General features: G+C 36.1%; 1 protein-coding gene across 1 annotated transcript; it reads left to right on the forward strand.

Moving 5' to 3' along the window:
• Window positions 1–771: 771 nt before the first annotated feature.
• LOC107005212 (DNA polymerase zeta catalytic subunit) lies at window positions 772–22,404 on the forward strand. Its single transcript, XM_015203747.2, is given in 22 exon segments — window positions 772–961; window positions 1,040–1,122; window positions 2,860–2,917; window positions 3,334–3,383; window positions 3,495–3,607; window positions 4,797–4,839; window positions 5,393–5,461; window positions 6,491–6,643; window positions 6,733–6,904; window positions 6,990–7,081; window positions 7,166–7,540; window positions 7,771–11,288; window positions 13,138–13,441; window positions 14,317–14,931; window positions 15,236–15,394; window positions 15,830–15,849; window positions 16,645–16,662; window positions 16,766–17,353; window positions 18,060–18,177; window positions 19,240–19,592; window positions 20,064–20,162; window positions 20,798–22,404. Coding segments are annotated over 22 exon segments (8,286 nt in total). The 5' UTR covers window positions 772–849; the 3' UTR covers window positions 21,972–22,404.
• The last annotated feature ends 178 nt before the right edge of the window (window positions 22,405–22,582 follow it).

A 22,582-nucleotide genomic window follows, 5' to 3' on the forward strand; every position in this document is an offset into this window, starting at 1 on the left:
ATTTAAAAGGAGAAATAGCCAAATAGGTAGAAATACTATGTTGTTGTCTTATTTTGATTTAAATCCTACTTAACATCCAATTTTACCCATTTGCTTCCAGAAATATTTATTTCAATTTATTTTTCATAAGAAATACTATGTTAGTTTGATTTTTCGGTTTTAAAGAAATATGTTGTATATTCTATTTTCTTGTAATTACTTTTTGTGTTTAATTTTATAAAAATGATAAAGACGTTGTTTTTCTTAAACAGTTAAACTTCTAAGATAAGATTTCAAAAATATTTTGAGAAATATCTTAGTAGGCACATGGACATAGATTTGACACTAAAAAAAGGGTTTTTAAAGTTGAAATTGAAAAGCAATGAATAAAATGAAAGTTATATTTGAATATAAATTTAACATCTTGAGACATTTAAACATAGAGTTGAGTTGAAATTTGGGAAAAAAGTTATTGAAATTGAAAGACAATATTTAAATCAATTTATAGAATTTAAAAAACTTATTATATAAAACTAACCAAAAATTCATTTCCATATAGTATAAACAAATTACTCTGTTTTAAAAATATTTTTATTAAAAAAGAATTTCCATGTTCAATCGCTACCCTAGGATATTTTAAAAACTTTTTAGTGCATCCATTTTATTTTTTATTAATTCTTTTTTTTCTCTCTCTTTATATATAAAATATAGTTGGGCCCGGATCTACCCGACCCAAATCTTGTTAAACAAGTTTCCAAGTTGGAAAAAAGTTTCAATGCCTCTTAATATAAAACCGTGAAAGCGGCGCCAAACGGAACTGGTACCGATTCCAAAAGCAGATGAATCAGAAACACCAAATTGAAGAAGAAAATGGCGGATTCTCAGACCGATTCGAAATTCTTCAGTGTTCGAATTGTTTCAATTGACTATTACATGACCGCTCCCCTTCCTGGTTTTGACATTTGTTACAGCAGTTTCCAAGGTCCTTGAATTTCACTACTCCGCTCGCTTGAATCGGGAGCACTTGTTTGCGATTCTTAATTTTTCTTTATATGAACAGGTGGGAGAGTTAATGAAGTCCCTGTGATAAGAGTGTACGGCGCCACTCCTGGTGGCCAGAAGACATGCTTGCACCTTCATGGAGTAAGCCCGAATTTTATATACTCGACTTTCTTGTATTTCTTGTTCTAAACATCTAACGAGCGGAGAGACTGTATTTAGGGTTTGATATATAAGTAGACTTTAGATGTGCAAGATTGTGCCAACTGTAATTAGAAAATAGGGTAAAGGGTAACCAATAGATCAGTTTTCTGTATAGTGAGAAAACATATGATATAGTTACCAAGAAAGAAGGATATCGACATAAAATAATTTCTGATAGGGAGAAAGCATATGATGGGGTGCCCAAGAAAGAAGGGTATCTACATAAAAAAAAAAGAACTTCTGATAGCTAGGGAGAAAGTATATGATATGGTGCCCAAGAAAAAAGGTTGGTAGGTGATTAGTAAGAAATAGTTTCGTACCAGGTATGTAAGTTCCATGATGATGCTTTTATCCATCAAAAAAAGTAAATAAATTCCACAATGGATATGTTCAAAAGAGTGATCCCAATGGCAAGAACAGCGAGAGGTTGAACCGGTACTTGTTTACCCTAGTTATAGATTATTTAACCAATATAATACATATTGGGATTCCGTAATGCATGCTATTCGTATGAGAAAGTTCTATGTTGTTTTTTTAAATTTTAAGAAGTCAATATTTTATCTCACATATTCAATTTCTCTTAAACCCTACTTAAATTCAAACTAAAGGCATTCTATGAAAAATGAAGTTATATCATTTTATTTTTTTGAACCTTTTCCACTTGCACAAAGAACAGTTTTGCTCTTCGACTGTACTCTTTTACTGTACACACCACAGAATACTGGTTTTATTATTGTAATTTAACATTTTGAATATGGTGAACATATGAATAGTGAGACCTGGGATTGCTTTACATGTCTATCTGTACTGTTGCTGGCCCCTTTTTTGCTGTTATTGTTATTTCCCAGATTGTGAAGAGAAGACGGTTTGGTGCATTTGTTCATGAATTCGTTTGGAAATATGTCTGTTTAGTTTCTTTGTCAGTAGTTTTTCCAAATAAGTTTTTCAATAAAGAAGGGTTTGAAGTTTTTTTCATTGAAACACCTCTTACACGAAAAAACACTCATGAATCTTTAAATAAAGTACCAACTATTGAAACACACTTTTCTCATAGTATTTTTTTCCAAAAGTCGCCCAAATGCATTGACAGTATATTAAGATAGTCGGTTTTTTTTTTTTTTTAATTATTTAGTGTTTTGACTTAGTATAAAGGGGATGTATACTATCTGAAAATTGTCTCCTCGCCTTACCAATTGAGACTTGAGAGTCAATGGTGTATTTGGAGTTGCTAAAAGAATAGGAGTTGTGTAAACATATGATATTTCATAGTGATTGGAATCTAGTGCTACATCGTAACATGAATGATACTTTAGCAACTTTCTCAAATGTTTTAATGTTGATCAAGATATGTTTAACAATATAAAAGAGGAGATTTATCTTTCCAACAAGATGCTTTAATTCTTTGAGTAGGATTACAAGGAAGATCATATAATAAGGAGGGTGAATCTGCTGTTGGCACTTCTTCTTTTTTTTAAAAAAAAATTGCATGCTTAAAGGATAAAAATCCTAGTCTGTTAAAATTTTCTCTCTTTTTTCCTGTTCAACCTTGGAATGAAACACTCTTTGCCACCGTTATCACAAAAAATGGTGTGGGCATCGTAATTGAAGAAGTTGACATGATTATACAGAATATTTGCTCGTGACTCCCTGGCTGACCTAACATGCATCATGTTGCAGGCCCTGCCTTACTTCTATGTTCCATGCTCGGAGCTCTTCCTCCAATCAGATGAAAAAGGTAAATGCACCTTTTAATTTCTCTCTTTGTGGGGGGCCATTGTGTGTAGAGTAAGAGGAAGTTGAAGTGGTGTGTGTTTTGATCCAAAACTAATTACTTAAAAGTGGAGAAACTTTTTATTGACACCTTTAATTATAGTAAATCCGAAGGGATCTATTTCAATTGGAAAAATACGTACAAGCTTTTTGAATGCCTTGAGTTGTGTACTTTGATTGCTTTTACCTAAGGTTCTTATTATACGAAACCGTGGCGTGCATTAGTAGTTCAAGTTGTATGCAGAACATAATAAGAACAAGTTAACTCAAAAATGCGCGGGCATAATAAATTTTAGAAGCTTGTTAGATAATTTGTTTTCTACTGAAGTTGATGTTTCACACTGTTTCCTCTATATAATTATCTGGATTCAAATCTTTTAGGGAGCGAATGCACGAATGCTCTAGCTCTTGCTCTTGAGAAGGTGCTCAAGGTAAGTCTGATCTGAGAGGAGTATCCTTTATGCATGTGATTTTACAGGTGACACTTTTCTGCAAATTGCTGATTGAAATTATGCATGGACTTGTCTTAAAATTTCTTTCAGCTTAAAGGCAATGCTGGTTCCAAACGTCAACATGTCCATGGCTGCAGCCTTGTACGAGCAAGGAAGTTTTATGGTTATCATTCTTCAGAGGAACTGTTTTTGAAGATCTATCTGTATCCTACATTACCTAATGTTGGTGCTTTTTGCTGCGATTTAATGTAATAAGGTAGTAAAGAGGCATAGTAAATTCAAAAATAGACACGGTCAGATGGTCCCTGCCTCTTTATTTCTCAAGCCTTGAGGTTTGTTAATAACTGCCTGGCCCGAATAGTCATTCTGCCCTCTTTGGAATGAAGCTTCTTCTTCTTTTAGGATATTGAGGATAGAATTATTTGTAGTTTTCTTATACTCTCTCATCCCATTTTAATGTGCTGGATTGGTCTTCGCTAAATTTTAAGTGTAACATGCTGGAGTAATTATTGTATTGAGTCTGGTGAAGAAGGAGAGTTTGAGTGTGAAATATTTATGAGTTGGTTGAGGATATGGAACTCCAAATCTGAAGTAATATAAAGTAGTAATACTTCATATTAGTTTGAAATATTGGAGGCAGAAAAGACTTCCGTTGTAGGAAAGAGGTCATATTCTGAGATTATGGGTGGCAAAAACCCACCCAACCCATTTAAGTTTTGGCGGGTTGTTGACCCACTTATTCATTACCTCAACCCATTATAAATTGGTTGATATGTAACCCAAATTGGCTAATGAGAGATCTTGTCAAAATATTTTTTAAGAACTTTTTTTTTTCAATTTGATTTGTTATATATTGTCATAATAAAGAAAAAAACAATCTTATTAGGCACTAAAATTAATTTAAAAGAACAAATAAAACAATTAAGCTTAGTAAAATTTGGGAATAGATACTTGCTGCAACCTTCCTAGAAGGTGGTGGTGATACTGGATGCTCCTTAATTCTGTATATGGTTCTTGTTGTTGCAATGGTCATATTTCACAGTTATTACCAAAAACAATAAAATAAAATTTTGGAATAGACAAAGTTATGAATTTCAAAAAAAAAAAATTGGGTTAGGTTGGGTATGATCTTGACCCGTTATATAACCCATTGCCTAACCCGTTTTGACCCAAGCAATTTTGGGTTGTGTTGGGTCTTGACCTGATTGTTGTCGATCCACCCAAATTTGACCCAACTCGCTCAATTGCCACCCCTATCTGAGATGCGACTATGGAAAAAGCAGGGTAAATCAAATAAGATTATTATATTTACTTGAGAAACTATTTGGTGTTTGTGCTCATATCTCTTATTATTTTGAGTTTTGCCTAGAAGTTCCTTGACAGAAATATAAGCTATCATCCACAAGACGTTTCACGTGCTGCCAATCTTCTTCTGGTACGTGTAACAAGTTTTTATTAATCTAGGTATTTCGGTCAAACATAACAGAGGAAGCAGTTGTTTGCTTTAAAAAATTTCCTAACATCATGCTGTTGTGAATTGTGATTGTACTACTTAGAAATCTAGGCTAGATATATGCAACTCCATGAAAGTATTTAAGATGCTGATTGGGTCTATGCTATAAAATTTTGAGATTGTTGAACTGCATTGTAACTGAACTTGGTGAATGAATAGCCTCCACGATATATCTTTAAATCAAATTATCAAACTATTTTAAGCTATTGCATGTTTTATTTACTGTTAACTAGAGTTTGCCTCTTCTTCTTCTTCTTCTTTTATTTTTTGCACACTGTAGTGCTTGGACTACACATAAGCCATTCCTTGGTAAATTAGAATGTGATATATCTGCTATCTTAGTGTTGCAACTGGCAAAGAAGCACTCCTTGACACTGAAATTTCTTTCACTGCCTTTGATATCTTAGGAATTGAAGGATGGACAATCATTTTCTTTTTCCTGTTATCATTACAATTTTCTGTTCCTTCTATACAGGGAGGTGCAGTACTGGATAAGTCATTACAGCCCCACGAATCTCATATTCCTTTCCTTCTTCAATTTCTGGTAACCACTTTTTAATTCATGGATAGTGAACTCTTGTATTACATACTAAAGTTATAAGGGGTTAAAAGTTCTGCAGGGACAGGGGGATGTTGTATCTCAAGCATATATATAAGTTTAGAAGTACTTAAAAGGCAAATAGATATGTTATAATTTTTTTAATTTGGGAATACATTTATACATACCAATATTAGCAGCACGTACATCTAGTGATGATTATCTCTGCATTTAAGCAATTGCCTTTTTATTTGGCCCTCCTTTGTGAATATCATAAGCTTTATTCCCTTATAGTAATTCTTTTGTCCTGGTAAGTGGAGAGGTCCATGTTTCAGATCTCAAACCGAAGGAGCATGTTTCACCTGTTATTTTTGTTTCTATTCTCAACCACTGATTCTTAAGTTCAGAAATATAGAGTGATTACTCAAAACTAAGAAAGAGAACTATAAACTATTGTTAATTTCAAATAAATTAAGTTACTCAAAGCTAAGAAAGCAATTCTGTGTTTGTTAATTCTCTGAGAACTGGTTTGCCGGCTTCTATATGGACAATTCTGTATAGTTGATCCCTTGATATGTCTTCTGATTGAACCTTATTAAGAAGTGATTAGTATGCTTGGTTGTTTTTGTATGGTTTATGATTTCTTATTAACAAAACTTGAATAGAATAATTTTGTTGTTCTCTCTCTTTCTTTTCTCGATTGCTTTATTTCTGTTAGATTTCGTGGTTAACTTAAAATTTTGATAAAATATATGCTGCTGTTTACTTGTCTCGCATATTATGACAGTGTACTTTTTTTATTTTTTTTTTCCGGGTAGACTCTCATAGTTAATAACTGGTGATGTTGGACATGCGCTTAAGGTGAAGATATGATATCTTAGTTTCAAAATTTCTTCTTAGTATCATATACCATCTTCACAAGTGCATTATGAATGCTGCCTTAGTTTCTACTTTCTAATAACATTTGAGATCCTTGCTTGATTCTCTCTGGCTTACTTATAAAATATTCTTACCCTTCATGCATAAAACTTTCAGGTTGACTATAATTTGTATGGGATGGGCCATCTACATGTATCTAAGATGAAGTTCCGCAATCCAACTCCAGATACTTTCTCCCCAAGGAAAGCCAACTGCGTTGACAGAAGAAGGTCTTCTGATATGTCCACTTCCACAACTGCAGAGTTTCAGGTAAAAGGGCTTTCACACTATAATAGATATGTTTGCTGTTAGTTTAATATGTGCTATTTATGGTATATAATATTTGTTACATCTCTTAGGTTGATTTAGATGGTGAGTCTTGTTTCAATATGCCAATTTGGATATCTTCTACAATTCCGGACAATTGGATGTGGAAATTCTCTATTCAGGCTGATCCTTCAACAGACCCAGATATCCCTAACATTAAGCGACAAAGTATCTCTGAACTTGAAGGAGATGCTAGTGTTGATGGTAGGTTGGTTTTTATGACTTGACAGACAACTTGTATGTGCTTACACTTCGATTAAATTTCTTAATTCGGTGTATGCTTATGCAGCAATTATGAATCAGCAGTTGATATCCTATATGTCGCTTTCACAAACCTGTTCCCAAGAGAAAATGGTTCAGTCACTAATACCGATTTGGGAGGTTTGTTAATAACCAAGTTTATTTCAGGCCCATTTATTTTTTCTAATCACTTTGGTTTATTTTATATGTTCTTTCTTGTATCAGGAGGAGTTTGCAAGGAATGGGGTGCATGAAGTGGGCTTGCCTCCTGATCCTGGTAAACCACTTCGAGATGATGTCTTGAGAACACTTTCACATTGGATTGGATATGAAGAGATCCTAATGGAATTAAGCAATGATGTGAAGGTTTCTTCTGATATGCTGCAGTCAGTCAACTCATCAATGAATGATGGGAACATTGCCAATATTGGACACTGTGGCTCTTTAAATAGTATACGAGAACCGTCCAGATGCCCAGAAGAAGGATTATTTCAAGATCATGTTTTGGAAAAAAGGGTGGGAACTGATGCATGTCCCAAAAAATTGTTAGCTGATCAATTGGAAGCAACTGTTTCCATGGTAGCCTCACAAGATGTGAAGGTAAATTAGGCCCCTGGTTGTTGACTCGGTCACTCTGTGCAACATTGCTGTTGTTTCAGGTGCTGTTACTTTGTTTACTAGGGCTCATGCCTTGCTTGGATGTGATCTCTGGTTGGACATCCTGAGCATTTGTTGCTTTCTATTGTTTGCTTTACATTTCTTTAATCTTCCAAGTATTCAATACTAAATTTTCCAGAATCCTTTTCCGATTCATATTGTTTGCAATGTAGGCTTCAGATCAGGACGCCTTAAGACTTCTAAACTGGCTTGCATCTTCTCAAGCTGCAGAGGACATAAACTCTGATGATGACCTTGCTCGGGAAACCATTTTGAGCCCTTTAATGCCAGCAACAACTATTGATACGGCGTTAGAGAAGGCAAATGTAGCCTATGAGAATGAATCTCAGCAAGAGTGTGAGGACATTCTTGATTCTGTTCACGATTGTTATTTTGAAGAATTAGACAGAAAGACTTCTCAGTCCATCAGCAACGATCATTCATGCAGAAGTTCAACGAGTATGATGATTCCTCAGCTGGATGGCTCCAATGATGATCCAAGCCCCATTTCTTTTGTTAATGAGTCATCTGAAACACCAAAAAGAACTGCGACATCTTCCCAAGCAGATTCTTGGAATAAGGCTACTTTAGCTACTAGCAATAAACACAAAAAGGAAAAAACAGGATATTGCTCTTTACCAATTGCTTTGGGTCAGAATTTGAATGATTCACATCACACACCTAGCAGTCACATTTGTGACGAAAGAGATGGCAGAGGAACTTCTTCTCACATGAATTTTAACAAATACCCTAATTTTCTAACGAGAAGTTCAAAAGAATCTGCTAATTGTGAAGTGGAATCTGGTATGATAGTTGAATGCTCTACACGTGATTTGATGAGGCTGAAAAGATCTTATCAGGCTGAGCCTTCTGAATATGGAAATCAGGTAAAAAAGGTACAACTTGGTGCAAAAGGAAAAGAAGATTCTTCTTTTAATTCAGAATCCATTCATGATGAGAAAGAGAAAATGCCTCATGATTTCTTGATATCTCGATCAGCGATCACGGATCAGCCTAGAGAATTTCATGAAAGGAACCCATCTCTTGCACTTCAGTTGCAGGTTGAGCCTGGTGACTTCAAAGCTGACAAATCAAATAGTCCTCCTCATGATAAGTTGCCACTTCTATCCAGCTCTATGCAGGAAAAGGCATCAACATCACAAGGGACTAAAGATCTATCCCAGCTTCCTGATGTTGAGAATAAAAAATCTGCCGTTTACATGGGAGGCTGTGGATGCTGTAGTTGCGAAAATATTGACAGCTGTGTGATATGTACAAAAATTTCAGATCCTGATCTTTGTACTTCTATAGTTGCTCCATGTTCTCGGTTCACATCTGAAACTGAAGAAAAATTTCCTGGTTGTGGGAAATTGCTGCAAATGAATGCTGTAGGTTTAAGTCAATCTTCTGCTTCTCCTAGTTGTTCAATATCTACAGTAGTCGGTGTATCTGCTGATGTTCTGGAACTTAAAGGCATGACCTTCATCAAGAAACCTCCTAAGGTGGAGTTCACAGATGAACCTAGACGCAATGCTCAGTCTGCATGTGGTACTCCTAGTTACCATGTCAACAAGAAAAATAAAATAAGGACATGTGATCAGGATAGAGGTTTAGATGAATGTCCCCCTTTCTTTGAGGGGAATTGCCTTGTAGGAGAAAAGATTTCCAGTGCAAATTGTGGAACAAGCAACTATGTTCCTTGTCAAGACAATTTGTTGGGTGTACCTGTTCACTATCAAAATGATGGATCTTATTTATACATGTTGACTCCTGTATATTCACCACCACGAAGTGAAAGTGTTCGTCGATGGCTGTCACTTGATTATGTAGATTCTTCTAAAATGGATGTGGTTTCAGGCCCATCAGTGTACCCATCAACAAAGGTTTGCTCTGATCCTATAGCAGAATCACAGGATTCTCAATCCACTTTTTGTGATCAACCTTTGATGTATTCTGGTTCAGAACCAAATCCAAATCAGCTTCAAGCTAACAAAAAATGTCAGGAAAGGAATGGCGTACAAATGAATCCTGTTGTCCCTGATGCGAGAATTAAACAAGATGAGGAAATTATTTTGAAATGTGAACCATCAATGCGTGGATCTCAAGATCTCTCCCAGATATCTGGTCCGGATAGAAAATCAAGGCTAACTCCGTTAAGTCAAACTGGCTTTCGAGACCCGGCTAGTATTGGTTGTGGACAGCAGTTAACAATATTAAGCTTAGAGGTCCAAGCAGAATCCAGGGGTGATCTGAGACCTGATCCTCGGTTTGATGCCGTAAGAATTATTGTTCTTGTTTTTCAGGAAGATGATGATTTTAGATCTGATACTCATGTACTTTTGCATTGCAATGGTGAATCAGTTCAAAGAAACCTTGATGGAGTATCTGAATGTAAAGTTTTAACCTTCATTGAAGAGAGGCAAGTGTTTTTTCATTTCATAAAGATGATTAATTCTTTTGACCCAGACATATTTATGGGCTGGGATATTCAAGGTGGTTCCCTTGGTTTTCTTGCTGAACGGGCTGCATACCTTGGCATTGGTTTGCTTAACAAAATATCTCGCACTCCATCTGAGGGCAATATAGCTTCTAGAGACTCTGAAGGAGGAAAACTAAGTGATATTTTATCTGAAGCTGTTGCTGCTGACCCAGTGTTTCATGAAGATGCTGCTATAATAGATGATGAATGGGGCCGAACTCACGCCAGTGGCGTCCATGTAGGGGGTAGAATTGTCCTTAACATTTGGCGACTGATGCGTGGTGAAGTGAAGTTGAATTTGTACACACTTGAGGCCGTGGCTGAAGCAGTGCTGAGACGTAAATTTCCATATATTCCTAACAAGGTATTGACAAATTGGTTTTCAAGCGGTCCTGAACGTGCAAGATACAGATGTATAGAATACTTTTTAGAGAGGACAAAGCTGAACCTTCAAATCATGAATCAACTTGATGTGGTAAATCGAACATCAGAGCTTGCACGGATTTTCGGCATCGACTTCTTTTCAGTTCTTTCTCGGGGTTCACAGTACCGTGTTGAATCAATGTTTCTGAGGTTGGCTCATGCACAGAATTATGTTGCCATTTCTCCTGGAAACCAACAAGTTGCTTCTCAACCTGCCATGGAATGTATACCCCTTGTCATGGAACCAAAATCTGGATTTTATGCTGACCCTGTTGTCGTTTTGGATTTTCAGTCACTTTATCCATCAATGATAATTGCATATAACCTCTGCTTCTGTACTTGCCTTGGTAAAGTTACTTCTACGAATGCTAATATCCTCGGGGTTAGTTCATATTCACCTGATACAAATGTGATGCATAATTTAAAGGACGAAATATTGCTCACTCCAAATGGTGTTATGTATATGCCTCCCAGGGTCCAGAAGGGGGTATTACCTCGCTTGTTGGAAGAAATTTTGGATACTAGGATTATGGTTAAAACAGCAATGAAGAAATTGGCTCCTGGACAGCAAGTTCTTCACCGGATATTCAATGCTAGGCAACTTGCTTTGAAGCTCATAGCAAATGTGACCTATGGGTATACAGCAGCTGGATTTAGTGGGCGCATGCCCTGTGCTGAGCTCGCTGACAGTATTGTCCAGTGTGCCCGTAGAACATTGGAAAGTGCTATTTCATTTGTTAACACAAATCACAGGTGGAATGCTAAAGTTATTTATGGTGATACGGACAGGTATTAGTTTATGCTGACTATCTAATTGAAATGCTTGCCAGGTTTTTAAAATCTCAACAAGCAGTAATCAATATTTAATGCTTGCACAGTTCCATTGATCTTGAAATGCCACATGGTTTTGAGTTACATATGAAATAGCTAGGAGGTGTAATGTAATGGAAAATAATTAGTTTTATTGAAACATTTAATGGTGATGAAATGCGTTTATTCATGCACATGCACTTGCTGGACTTGTTGATTCTTTTTTCTTCCAATCAGTATGGTATGAAGTCCAATAATTTATTTTCATGCTCCTCTTGTTTCTCTCCCTTTTCTGTGGTTTCCGACTTTGCACATTGTGTGTCTGACTGAGTTGGGGCATTGTTATCTGTCATATCTCACATTTTTATGATGGATAAGGAATGGTTGTGGCATTGGTGACTACACTAGGACTGCCAAATATTTTTAAAATGTCTGTGGGACATAATCAAGTTCTCAGTAGTATGTTTTGATTGCATCGTATGAGATATTTCTCATTTCAGCTACCATCTGATCTTGTCTGTGAATCCTAGTGGAAATTGGTGGTTAGTCTTTGGCAATAAAGTAGTTTTTCAAGTGTCCATGTCAGTAGCATCTTTTGACTGGATCATATGAGATATTTCTGAGTTANTACGGACAGGTATTAGTTTATGCTGACTATCTAATTGAAATGCTTGCCAGGTTTTTAAAATCTCAACAAGCAGTAATCAATATTTAATGCTTGCACAGTTCCATTGATCTTGAAATGCCACATGGTTTTGAGTTACATATGAAATAGCTAGGAGGTGTAATGTAATGGAAAATAATTAGTTTTATTGAAACATTTAATGGTGATGAAATGCGTTTATTCATGCACATGCACTTGCTGGACTTGTTGATTCTTTTTTCTTCCAATCAGTATGGTATGAAGTCCAATAATTTATTTTCATGCTCCTCTTGTTTCTCTCCCTTTTCTGTGGTTTCCGACTTTGCACATTGTGTGTCTGACTGAGTTGGGGCATTGTTATCTGTCATATCTCACATTTTTATGATGGATAAGGAATGGTTGTGGCATTGGTGACTACACTAGGACTGCCAAATATTTTTAAAATGTCTGTGGGACATAATCAAGTTCTCAGTAGTATGTTTTGATTGCATCGTATGAGATATTTCTCATTTCAGCTACCATCTGATCTTGTCTGTGAATCCTAGTGGAAATTGGTGGTTAGTCTTTGGCAATAAAGTAGTTTTTCAAGTGTCCATGTCAGTAGCATCTTTTGACTGGATCATATGAGATATTTCTGAGTTAGGAAACATTTATTTTGTCAGTAAATGCTTTGGGAGATGGAATCATGAGAGACGTTGACTAGAAGTTCAGAAACCAGCTTTGTTGATTCGTTGGTCAAATCAAAATGTAGTTTATTTTATTGCAGTTTGAAGCATTTAGAGCTTTGTTAGTGTTAAGTTATGCCACGTAGCTTCACCTATAATGAACCCAAATACTATCTCATTAGAAATTGAAAAACTGTGGATTCATTCATCAGACTTGATGTGTCACCTTTGATAATTTAAAGTTCATTTCTCTCATCATTTAGAGCTTTGTTAGTGTTAAGTTATTTTATTTGTCTTTGTAGCATGTCTTTTCTCCTTAAAGGATACATGATAAACAAGCTTCCAACCATGCCACAAAGTTGCTCCTGTAATGAACCCAAATACTTTCTCTTTAGAAATGAAAAAACCATGGATTCATTCATCAGACTTGATATGTTGCCTTTGATGATTTAGAGTTCATTTATCTCATTATTGTGTTGTTCTCATGCTTCAAGGTGAATCCCTGCTTTTGTTTTCGCAGTATGTTTGTACTCCTCGAAGGACGGTCTGTTGAAGAAGCTTTTCGAATTGGTCATGAAATTGCATCAGAAGTAACTGCAATGAACCCAAATCCAGTCACGTTAAAGATGGAAAAGGTTTACCATTCGTGCTTCCTCCTTACTAAGAAACGATATGTTGGTTATAGTTACGAGAACGTTGGCCAAAGCAAACCAGTGTTTGATGCTAAAGGTATTGAGACAGTACGAAGAGATACATGTGGGGCTGTGTCCAAGATAATGGAGCGCTCTTTAAGAGTCTTTTTTGAATATAGGGATATTGAGAAGGTAATTTTGATGTGTACCGACCTACGCCGCTTCCTTTAGTGTTATTAAAATTCTTTGAATATTTAAAATCGACAAACTTAGAACATGCTTGACTATGTGGGCTCAATAGCGAGTTCTGACATGTCACGACATATTTGTCTGTGCATGATTTGTGCACAGTTTTCAGGCATTTTACAGACCAACTTCTTTGCAAGAAGCCTATCTAAGCATGGATAATTTTCTGACTGGTAAATTGCATTAACACAGCATTGATAGGCAAAATAACCAGTCTTGAGTTGATGTTAGGCAACAAATACTGGTAGGCTAATGATTGGTTTCTATATCTAATCTGGTTTAGAACCAGTGGCTATTCGACTTTAAGCAGTCTTTTTATTATGTGTATACACATGTATGTGGTTGCTGAATATTTATCTTCAGTTCCTATTAATCTGTCATCTTTTAGCCTTCTAGAGCATGAAGTATAACTTACATTGATTGCCAAGTCTTGAAAGAAATCCCTTTGGAAGCTATTTTATAGGACTACTCCAGGTGAAACATTGCTAACCTTCATGCACCTTTTCCAATTGGGGATGGGGATGGGGATGGGGATGATTCGTATTGCTGACCTAACTAGTTTGGATTGAGATGCAGTTGATCTTTCTTATCTGTTTGGTGACTGGTTTGTGAATCCTAATTTCGGAATCTCGAGATCACCAATAAGAGGAAGCAGTACAGCAGCTCCAGCTAGTTCAATTTAAAGTAGTAAATTTACTAGATACTCATTTTCTGATTGGGTTGAAACAGTTATTGTCACTGCCATAAGGTTGATGTGTATGTTGATGGGAATTCCAAACTATGTATTATCTGTTATCAAAGATCTTTTTATTTGTGCACAGGTAAAATCTTACCTTGTGCGTCAGTGGAAAAAGATTATATCAGGCAGAGTATCTCTTCAGGATTTTGTGTTCGCAAAAGAGGTACGATTAGGCACCTATTCTGCACAGGCTTCTTCACTTCCACCAGCAGCAATTGTTGCCACTAAAGCAATGAGAGTTGACCCAAGGGCAGAACCTCGGTATGCAGAGCGAGTGCCTTATGTTGTGGTTCACGGTGAACCGGGTGCCAGGCTGGCTGATGTCGTGGTAGATCCCTTGGATGTTCTTTCAATTGATTCGCCTTACAGGTTAAATGACATATATTACATCAAGAAACAGATAATCCCAGCTCTGCAACGAGTATTTGGGCTCGTTCGAGCTGACTTGAATCAATGGTTTTCAGATATGCCTCGTCCAGGGCGGGAGGCTTCTGGTAAACGTCACCGATTTACTGCAAATGCACACAGAACTAGGATTGATTATTACTATCTGTCAAAACATTGTATCATATGTGGAGAACTGACCCAGGCATCTAGTTACGTCTGTCAGAACTGCTCCAGCAATGAAGCTATAGTTGCTGCTGCTTTAACAGGAAGAACTTCAGTATTGGAAAGAAACATCCAACACCTTGCTGCTGTGAGCACTTTTAACTCGTCAAGTTTTATTCTTTTATATTCTCTTTATAAAATTGATATTGATAGATGTTAACTTCAATCAGGGTTGATGATGATCCTTCTTCCCCCCTACCTGCTAATTGAGCTTCTCCTTTCTTCTCTTTAGAGCCATATAATGATCCACTTGACAGAACACAATTGGTCCTGAGAAATTTCCCCCTTGGCTACACATACGCTTTTGCTGCATCCTAGATTCTCCAATATCATTTTACACCTAATAGCATGTTACTGTGATATGCATGCTTACGATTATTACTTCCTTTTAGATATGTCGGCATTGTGGAGGAGGAGATTGGCTCATAGAAAGTGGGGTGAAATGCACATCTCTCGCATGTTCTGTTTTTTACGAAAGGAGGAAAATCCAGAAAGAACTGCAATCTCTCTCTGGTGTTACTACAGAAGCAGGTTTTTATCCCAGGTGTGTAGTGGAGTGGTTCTAACTAATGCCTCATCTGTGTCAAAGATGTAGACCGTTAAAAGGGTATTTAGATATTTAAGGAACAGTGTCTATATATATGTTGTACAACATTCTATTAAGTCTATTGTAAATATTCATGTGCTCCCCTAGTAGATCTTCCAATAGTCCTGTAAAATAAATTAAGCCTTGTATACTAACTGATTTTCATATTTAGTAATGGAAAGTGTAACCCAAAAGTTGTAAAGAAATATTTTATTTTTTGACAGAAAAAAATTGATATTCGAAAATCCCTTTCTACTGTTGCAATTTACTATAATTTGTGGTTGAAATGAATTGTCAATTCTAAAATTAATAAACCAAGAAACGATTTCGCATCAAATTTGAGTTTATACAGGGATATATAGTGTAATAAAAAGTAAAAAAGAAAAGAGACAATCTCAAGCTTCACATTCACATTTAAAGGTGCCTTTTGAAACACAAACAGAATCATATTTAATAAAAAAACAAAAGAAAAAAAATACTTATATTTTCTATATCAACTATCAACAAATAAAACATGGGAAAATATTTAGTTATTTGGTAAGAAGCAATCTATAGAAACAAAAGATTCTCTTGTCTCCTGAATTTTTTTTATTTAGACATTAAAATTAAGAGCCCACTTGAATTAACTTAAAAAAAGTAGTTTTTAAGTAAAAAATAAAAAGTCAATCTGAATTTAATTTTTAAGTTAAAAAATAAAAAGTGGGGAAAGACTCACTTTGATTTTGGACTTATTGGATTTATTTTTAGTTATTTTTGAATTTCCTAAATTATTTTTTACTTTGTGGAAACACTTCGTAACTTATTTTAAGTCATTCAAACGGATTCTAAGTTATGTTTCATGAACTTGTAATATAAGAACATGTTTCAATTAGATTCTTTGAGTTTTTTTTTACATGAGTTTATTATTGATTTATAAGGTAATTGAATTAAAGTCATAAAATATGTTATTTTCTTTAATTATACACATTTACCTTATTAAGTCATAAAATTCTAGACATTTTCTAGTTGAGATTGATATTTATAATTAAAAAAGATAAATATATATTATATATTTAATAAATAAAAGAAAAATTCGTATAAAAGTTTTTCAAAATTTTAAACATTTTATTAAGAGTTAAAATATTTAATTAAAATAAAATCTAGTTCAAACATCTAAATACAATATCTTGACAAATTTAAAATATTTCACATAAACTGATATTTGAATATTACAAGTTAATCAAAATTAAATCAATTTTCTATTCACTTGCAAGGGTTTAAGGTTTTCTCCCTCCAATGGCAGTGAGGGTTTAGCAGTTCTCCTTCTTCCTTTCTCCATCCTCTCAATCAACACAACCATGGTTCTTTCTCTTCTTCTCCTCAGACGCTTATCTTCCTGTAGAACAAAACCCTATCTTTTCACCCTTTCGCAAACGAAAACCTTCTCTTCTTTTTCACCTTCAGATAAGCCTTCTTCTTTATCAGCTCGGATGAGCTTCGTATTCGACCAAATCGATGCTATTGAGAAAGAGCGGTCAGAGAAGGACCAAACCCTTCAACGAATTCGGGCCTGGCGTGAATCCAAAAAGGGGAATCAAACCCAAAACCAAGACCCGGTTGGGTTAAGTTCGGGTTTTTCTGATGTGGGGTCATCGGAAATGGAGTTGGAATCAAGAAAGAATGATGGGTTTGAAGGTGGTGGTGGGTTGATGAGTAAGAAGGTGGAATTGATGCATCCGTGGCCTGAGTGGATCGAGTTAATGGAGCGTTTGGTTCAGCAGAATTACTTTGATCATAAGAGAAAAGATGAGGATAAAATGATTGAGAATTTGGGGTTCAGTTTAACTGGTGTCGCTGAAGATGAGGGTTTTGATTTTACCAGGGATTGGAAGACTGCTCAGACTGCTGTTCTCAATTTTGGCAAAGATCGTTTCGATATATTAAGGTCTGTTTTTTAATGAAGAACACCATTTTAACCGTTTATTGTTCCCATTTTTCTAATTAGGATTGAACTTTTAACCATCAGATGAATTTTATTGAGCCGCATTGTACTCATTGCTCAAGTATTTAGCTGGGCAATACTTGTCAAGCTTAGAAATGATGGTGTTCATTTTGTCCCCCTTAATTCACGTTTACTTTAGGTAGCTACTTTTGTAACTTAATTGACTCACTATTGAGGAGTTCTTGCTTTCTTCTTATATGACTATACTGTGAGAAGTACTGATGAATGAGATCCATAGTTGCAAAAAATGAAATCAGGTAACAACCTGAGAGCCTAGTTAATTAACTTGTGCAGTTTCCACTGTTCCTTTTCTTTCTAATTTTTTATGATATAGCGGGAGGGGGAAATGATTGAGGGGATTACTAGATGGGGAACAGATTCTTTACATACTGGAGGTTGAGGCAGCCACCAAGTAACCCCACAGTGAGTTTTTACTGTTCTCTCAAAAGCATTGCTGATAATTAGATTGTTTTGATTATTGAGTCGGAAGCCATCAATTTTTAGTTGATTAACCTCACCTTTTGTATCCCCGTCCCTACAGTTTAACTTGGAAGGAATTGAGCTGTTTGTTAAAGGACACTTAGAGTGTGCCATGACATTCTAGTGACAGACAATAACTCTTAATGCATGGGTGATCAATTGATTTCAGGTCATTGTTGAGACAGGATCTCCAAATTTTGGTTGGTTATGGATGCCCTAGTACAGACAAGAAGGTGGTTTTTTCTTCCAAGTTATTGAGGAAACACGTTCATCTGGACGAAGGGGATGTAAGTTTTGATTCTTTGTTGTAAATATGTATTTCTTGTCTTTTTAGAAGTCCCATTATTGATTCTTTACGAAATGTGGTTTCTCATTCCCATATTTCTTGTATTTACTTCTTGTTTTGGCTCAATTTATTATCTCGATGAATGTGAAGTCTTGACGAGATTTGCCATGTGATGGAGGAAGTTCACAGTTCTTGTCATTTCGTGCATTTTCTGAAAAGCATTGTCTATTTTAATCTTCTTGTTCTCAAAATGCATCAAGATCTCCTGTTAGTGACTTTGCTTTCAGAAAGGGATAAACTCTAAACTTAGCAGCACAAGATTTTGATAATAGAATGTTAAAATTCTATAGCTTTTCGGTGTTAACTTTATAATATAGGAATATTCTGTGTACAAGCAATATACCAAAAAGTAGAGAGCCTACATGAAAAATGGTTCCTTGAGAAATAGTACTCAATATGGAGAATAGGAACCTCATGGTGGTGCACCAAAATGAAACTAAAAACAAGAGGTTATATTATTCTCCAATGTGAAAAGTTACTTTCTGCTCCACCAAATGCTCTTTATTAACTAAATAAAATTGTTCATTTTGTAGCAGACTATGCTTTTATATGAGGCAATTACTCCATTCAACAATGTATTAGCTTAAGATCTAAAGAAAAATCAAGCTCTTCACCTAATTCACATATAGAGATGGTTTCAGATTAGCTGAATTGCTGGTAATGTTTATCTTGGACTTGGAGTGCTTGAGATTGTATCTTTAAAGCATCTGAAGATAGCTGTCGTATTGGACATACTGTAACATCATGAGCCAGTGTAAGGAAGCTTTTAAAAGTCTAAAGTGAGGTGCACATTGTTCTTTTGTACGGTGAATATTCACTATGATGACTTCATGATTTGTTGAGTATACTATGATCTGGGCTTTCACTATATGTATTATTCAATGACCAATCCAAGTTATTGCATGATTATATTTTGGTATATCTCTTGTATATGGCCAAGATGACCTTGTTATTATCAATGAAAACATTACTTGATAAGAAATAAATTGCATGATTGTATCAGGTTTGCAGTTCTTGCAATTTGAGGAGTTCTTGTGAAAGGGCATATTTACTTACCAATAAGGAGGATGAAGCAAGGACAATGGATGTCATGCGTGTCCTATTGACTTATGGTTTTGATGCAATCAATGGATCAGTTGATAATGAGAGTCTTATGAAGAAGAAATCTGTAAAGACTGTTGTTCGCAAATTGCTTCACGAAATAGTGAAGTTGAGTGCTGTTCCAATAGATCCAAATCTTCCACCTCCAGTTTTTAAAAAACCACCTCCAAAGGTGAAGCAGCCACCTCCCCCTCCGAGGAAACGAGTCGGACGTGATGACATTGAGATGAAAAAAGGAGATTGGCTGTGTCCAAAGTAGGTTTCATATCTTTTCTTCTGCCCTAAGCTTCCGTCATCCTTCTTTGGGAATCCACATAGGGTTTTCAATATAATGAAGTTATATTTCCTGATCCATCTTAAAAGTTTATTTGGACCTTTTCTATGCTGTTCAAATGCTATTGTTCAGAAAACAGTCCCAATTGATATCTGTAAGGCACTGTATGGCATGATGTGCTTCGACATCAACTTTTTTCCGTTGGATGGTCCTGAAAGGTCTGCTGTGACCGTTTAGTATGTCCAGCGCAAGCAAAGCAGGGCTTCACCTCAAATAGGGCAGATTGCGTGGTGATGAATTGTCTTATCTTCATTCTTAGTTCACCCTTGACTCTTATATCTGTTGATCTTGTATTTGGTTTTTATGATATGAACTTAGAGGGTTAGCGAAATAAATTGAACAAAATTTGTCAAATTTAGAGTTGAAACATCATTAACAAGTTACATTGCCAGGTGTGACTTCATGAATTTTGCGAAGAATACCATATGCTTACAATGTGATGCCAACCGGCCGAAGAGACAGCTGCTTCCAGGAGAGTGGGAATGTTCCCAGTATGTGCTTTACTTGCCTTTTCTTATCAATCTTCTCTCTTCTGCTGACATGAGTATATTGTTGATTTCAGAGCAAATGTGTTGAATTAATCAGGAAATGGTGTTTATTTTTGCTAAATTTATTCAAGCACCACAATGATAGATGCCTAGGCTTAGGCTTGAATCTAGTAGGAGTGGCAGTTTAACAAGTTCATCTTGATGAGGAGGACTATTAAGAAGCAACTTTTCGGTCTTCTCTTCATAGTCGGGAAATGGTGTTTATTTTTGCTATATTTATTCAAGCACCACAACAATAGATGCCTAGGCTTGGGCTTGAATCTAATAGGAGTGGCAAGTTTAACAAGTTCATCTTGATGAGGACATTTCTTTTCTTCATTGTCCAATCACCTTTCTCTGTTGTGCCTGGAACAAGCTGCAAATTCTATTAATGATTGCATATATGCCCTATTAAACTTGTACACTCATTTACATGCTCGTCTAAGTTGGCAATTTCCATTTGTTGCAAAATGTTCAGAAAAACATTTGTTGAAAGGCTTTTCGCTTGAGGCTTTCACTTTCTGATATGTTTCTTACATATTGATTTACCCTTTCTGTGACACTGACAAAAACAATTGTTTCCTTTTATGAATTGGCAGGTGTAATTTCTTGAATTATAGGAGAAATGTGGTATGTTTTCATTGTGAATGCAAGCGCCCAGTTGATGACTATATGGTTGCTCAACAGCAGGAGAGGCAACAAGGATCCAGGACACAGATGGATAAAATATCTCGCCGCCAAGATGTTTCTAATGCATGGAATTTTGATTTTGATGATGATGAGTCAGATGGTGCAGACATTGCTGCCTTCGAGACTGCAGATTCTCAGAAACTGGGTGAAGATTTTCCCCTGGATAGGCAAGAACGAAGAGATACTTCTAGGAGCAATGAAGATGGTTTCCACAAGAGCAGCAGGCCTCCAAAAGGTTACGAAACTGAATACCCTGCACCTGGGAAACCAGGGGTAGGCTTTAACGACTTTGATGATGAAGAAGATGATGTCGACAGCTATGAGATAGACAGTAATGGAGCAAACAGAAGTTCTAAAATAGATTTCTCGGATATTGAGGTCAACTCCGAATCTGAAGATATTGATAGTGTTGATGACACTTTGTTTGTTGGTAGAAGGAACAGTTCCCCCGCAAGCGATGCACATTTTAGACAGAGACATCAGAAAGGGGCATTTCGTGGTTCTGAGGATGCTGAAGTGGATTTTGACACAGATGATGAGCTTCCAATTAAAACTAATATGAGATCTAGTCAGGCTTCTTATTCTAAACCAAGATCTAGGAACAAAGGTGCCAAGAGTTTTGACTCTGATGACGATTATGGCCTCAGCTCCGACTCCGATGATAGGGATTTCAGAAGTCAGCAGAATAAAGGGAATAAATGGGGATCAAGAAAAGAATTTGGACGGAGAAGCAGCTCCTATAGTGAAGATGAGCCCTTCTCTGACTCAGAGAGCAACAAAGGTAGGTCATTTCACAAAAATAAGCAAAGAGGTGGTAAGGCTGGCAGATGGGACTCATCCGAAGGTCGTGGTGATAGGATAAGAGACAAACGATCCTCTTTTCGAGATAACATGAAAAGAAGTCCCAGAGACTCACGTGGAAGCAGCAGGAGAAGCCAAGATAATGGATATAATGATTCTAGAATCCGTGGACGTGAAGAATCTTATAAACAGCAACGAGGAAGAAATAGTAATTATGGTGATCAATCAGATAGTTACTTAGACGATGAAAGACATAGGAGACCAAGAATAAATGTACGATGAGTCTCAACATTCAGTTTATCATGTTGGCTTGCAGGAGTAGCACTATGGTCTCCTGAATGAGGAAATGGAAGGGTTTCCAGAAGTCAGAAACAGCATGTTAACTTCTGAATAGCCATCATCACGTCAGCTTGAGAGCTAGAATCTTCTTACACCTAAAAGAGATGCGCTACAAGAAGAAGTGTTTCAGTGACTGGGTACAAAGTTGATTGGCGAAAGCTTCATACAAATAATCCAACTGGGAAGTAGTGATGATTCCCAGGCGATGACTTCCTTGTAGCAACCCTAAGCTTGACCTGCAAAGATGCTTCAATCTTCTTCTAAGTTTTTCATTTACTTCAGCTGATGATAAGATCTACATGTTGTAACTATAGACGTTTTTCTGTATACAAAATAATTTGCTAATTATTGATATTGGTCCCCGTTGTTCGTAGTATCCTACAGAATTACACTTCATTAATGCTTTTGTTAGCTTATCTGGTTGCCTAAGTCAATACTGTAATCAAAACGACATGGAAATGTTGAGGTTCTCAGTTAATTTGTATACTAAAATGTAAATACCCCACATCATTCAGCTACTTCTACCGAGTGGGGAATTATTGTATATATTTTCA

The sequence above is a fragment of the Solanum pennellii genome, chromosome 1, assembly GCF_001406875.1.
Source record: "Solanum pennellii chromosome 1, SPENNV200".
Taxonomy (NCBI): Eukaryota; Viridiplantae; Streptophyta; class Magnoliopsida; order Solanales; family Solanaceae; genus Solanum; species Solanum pennellii.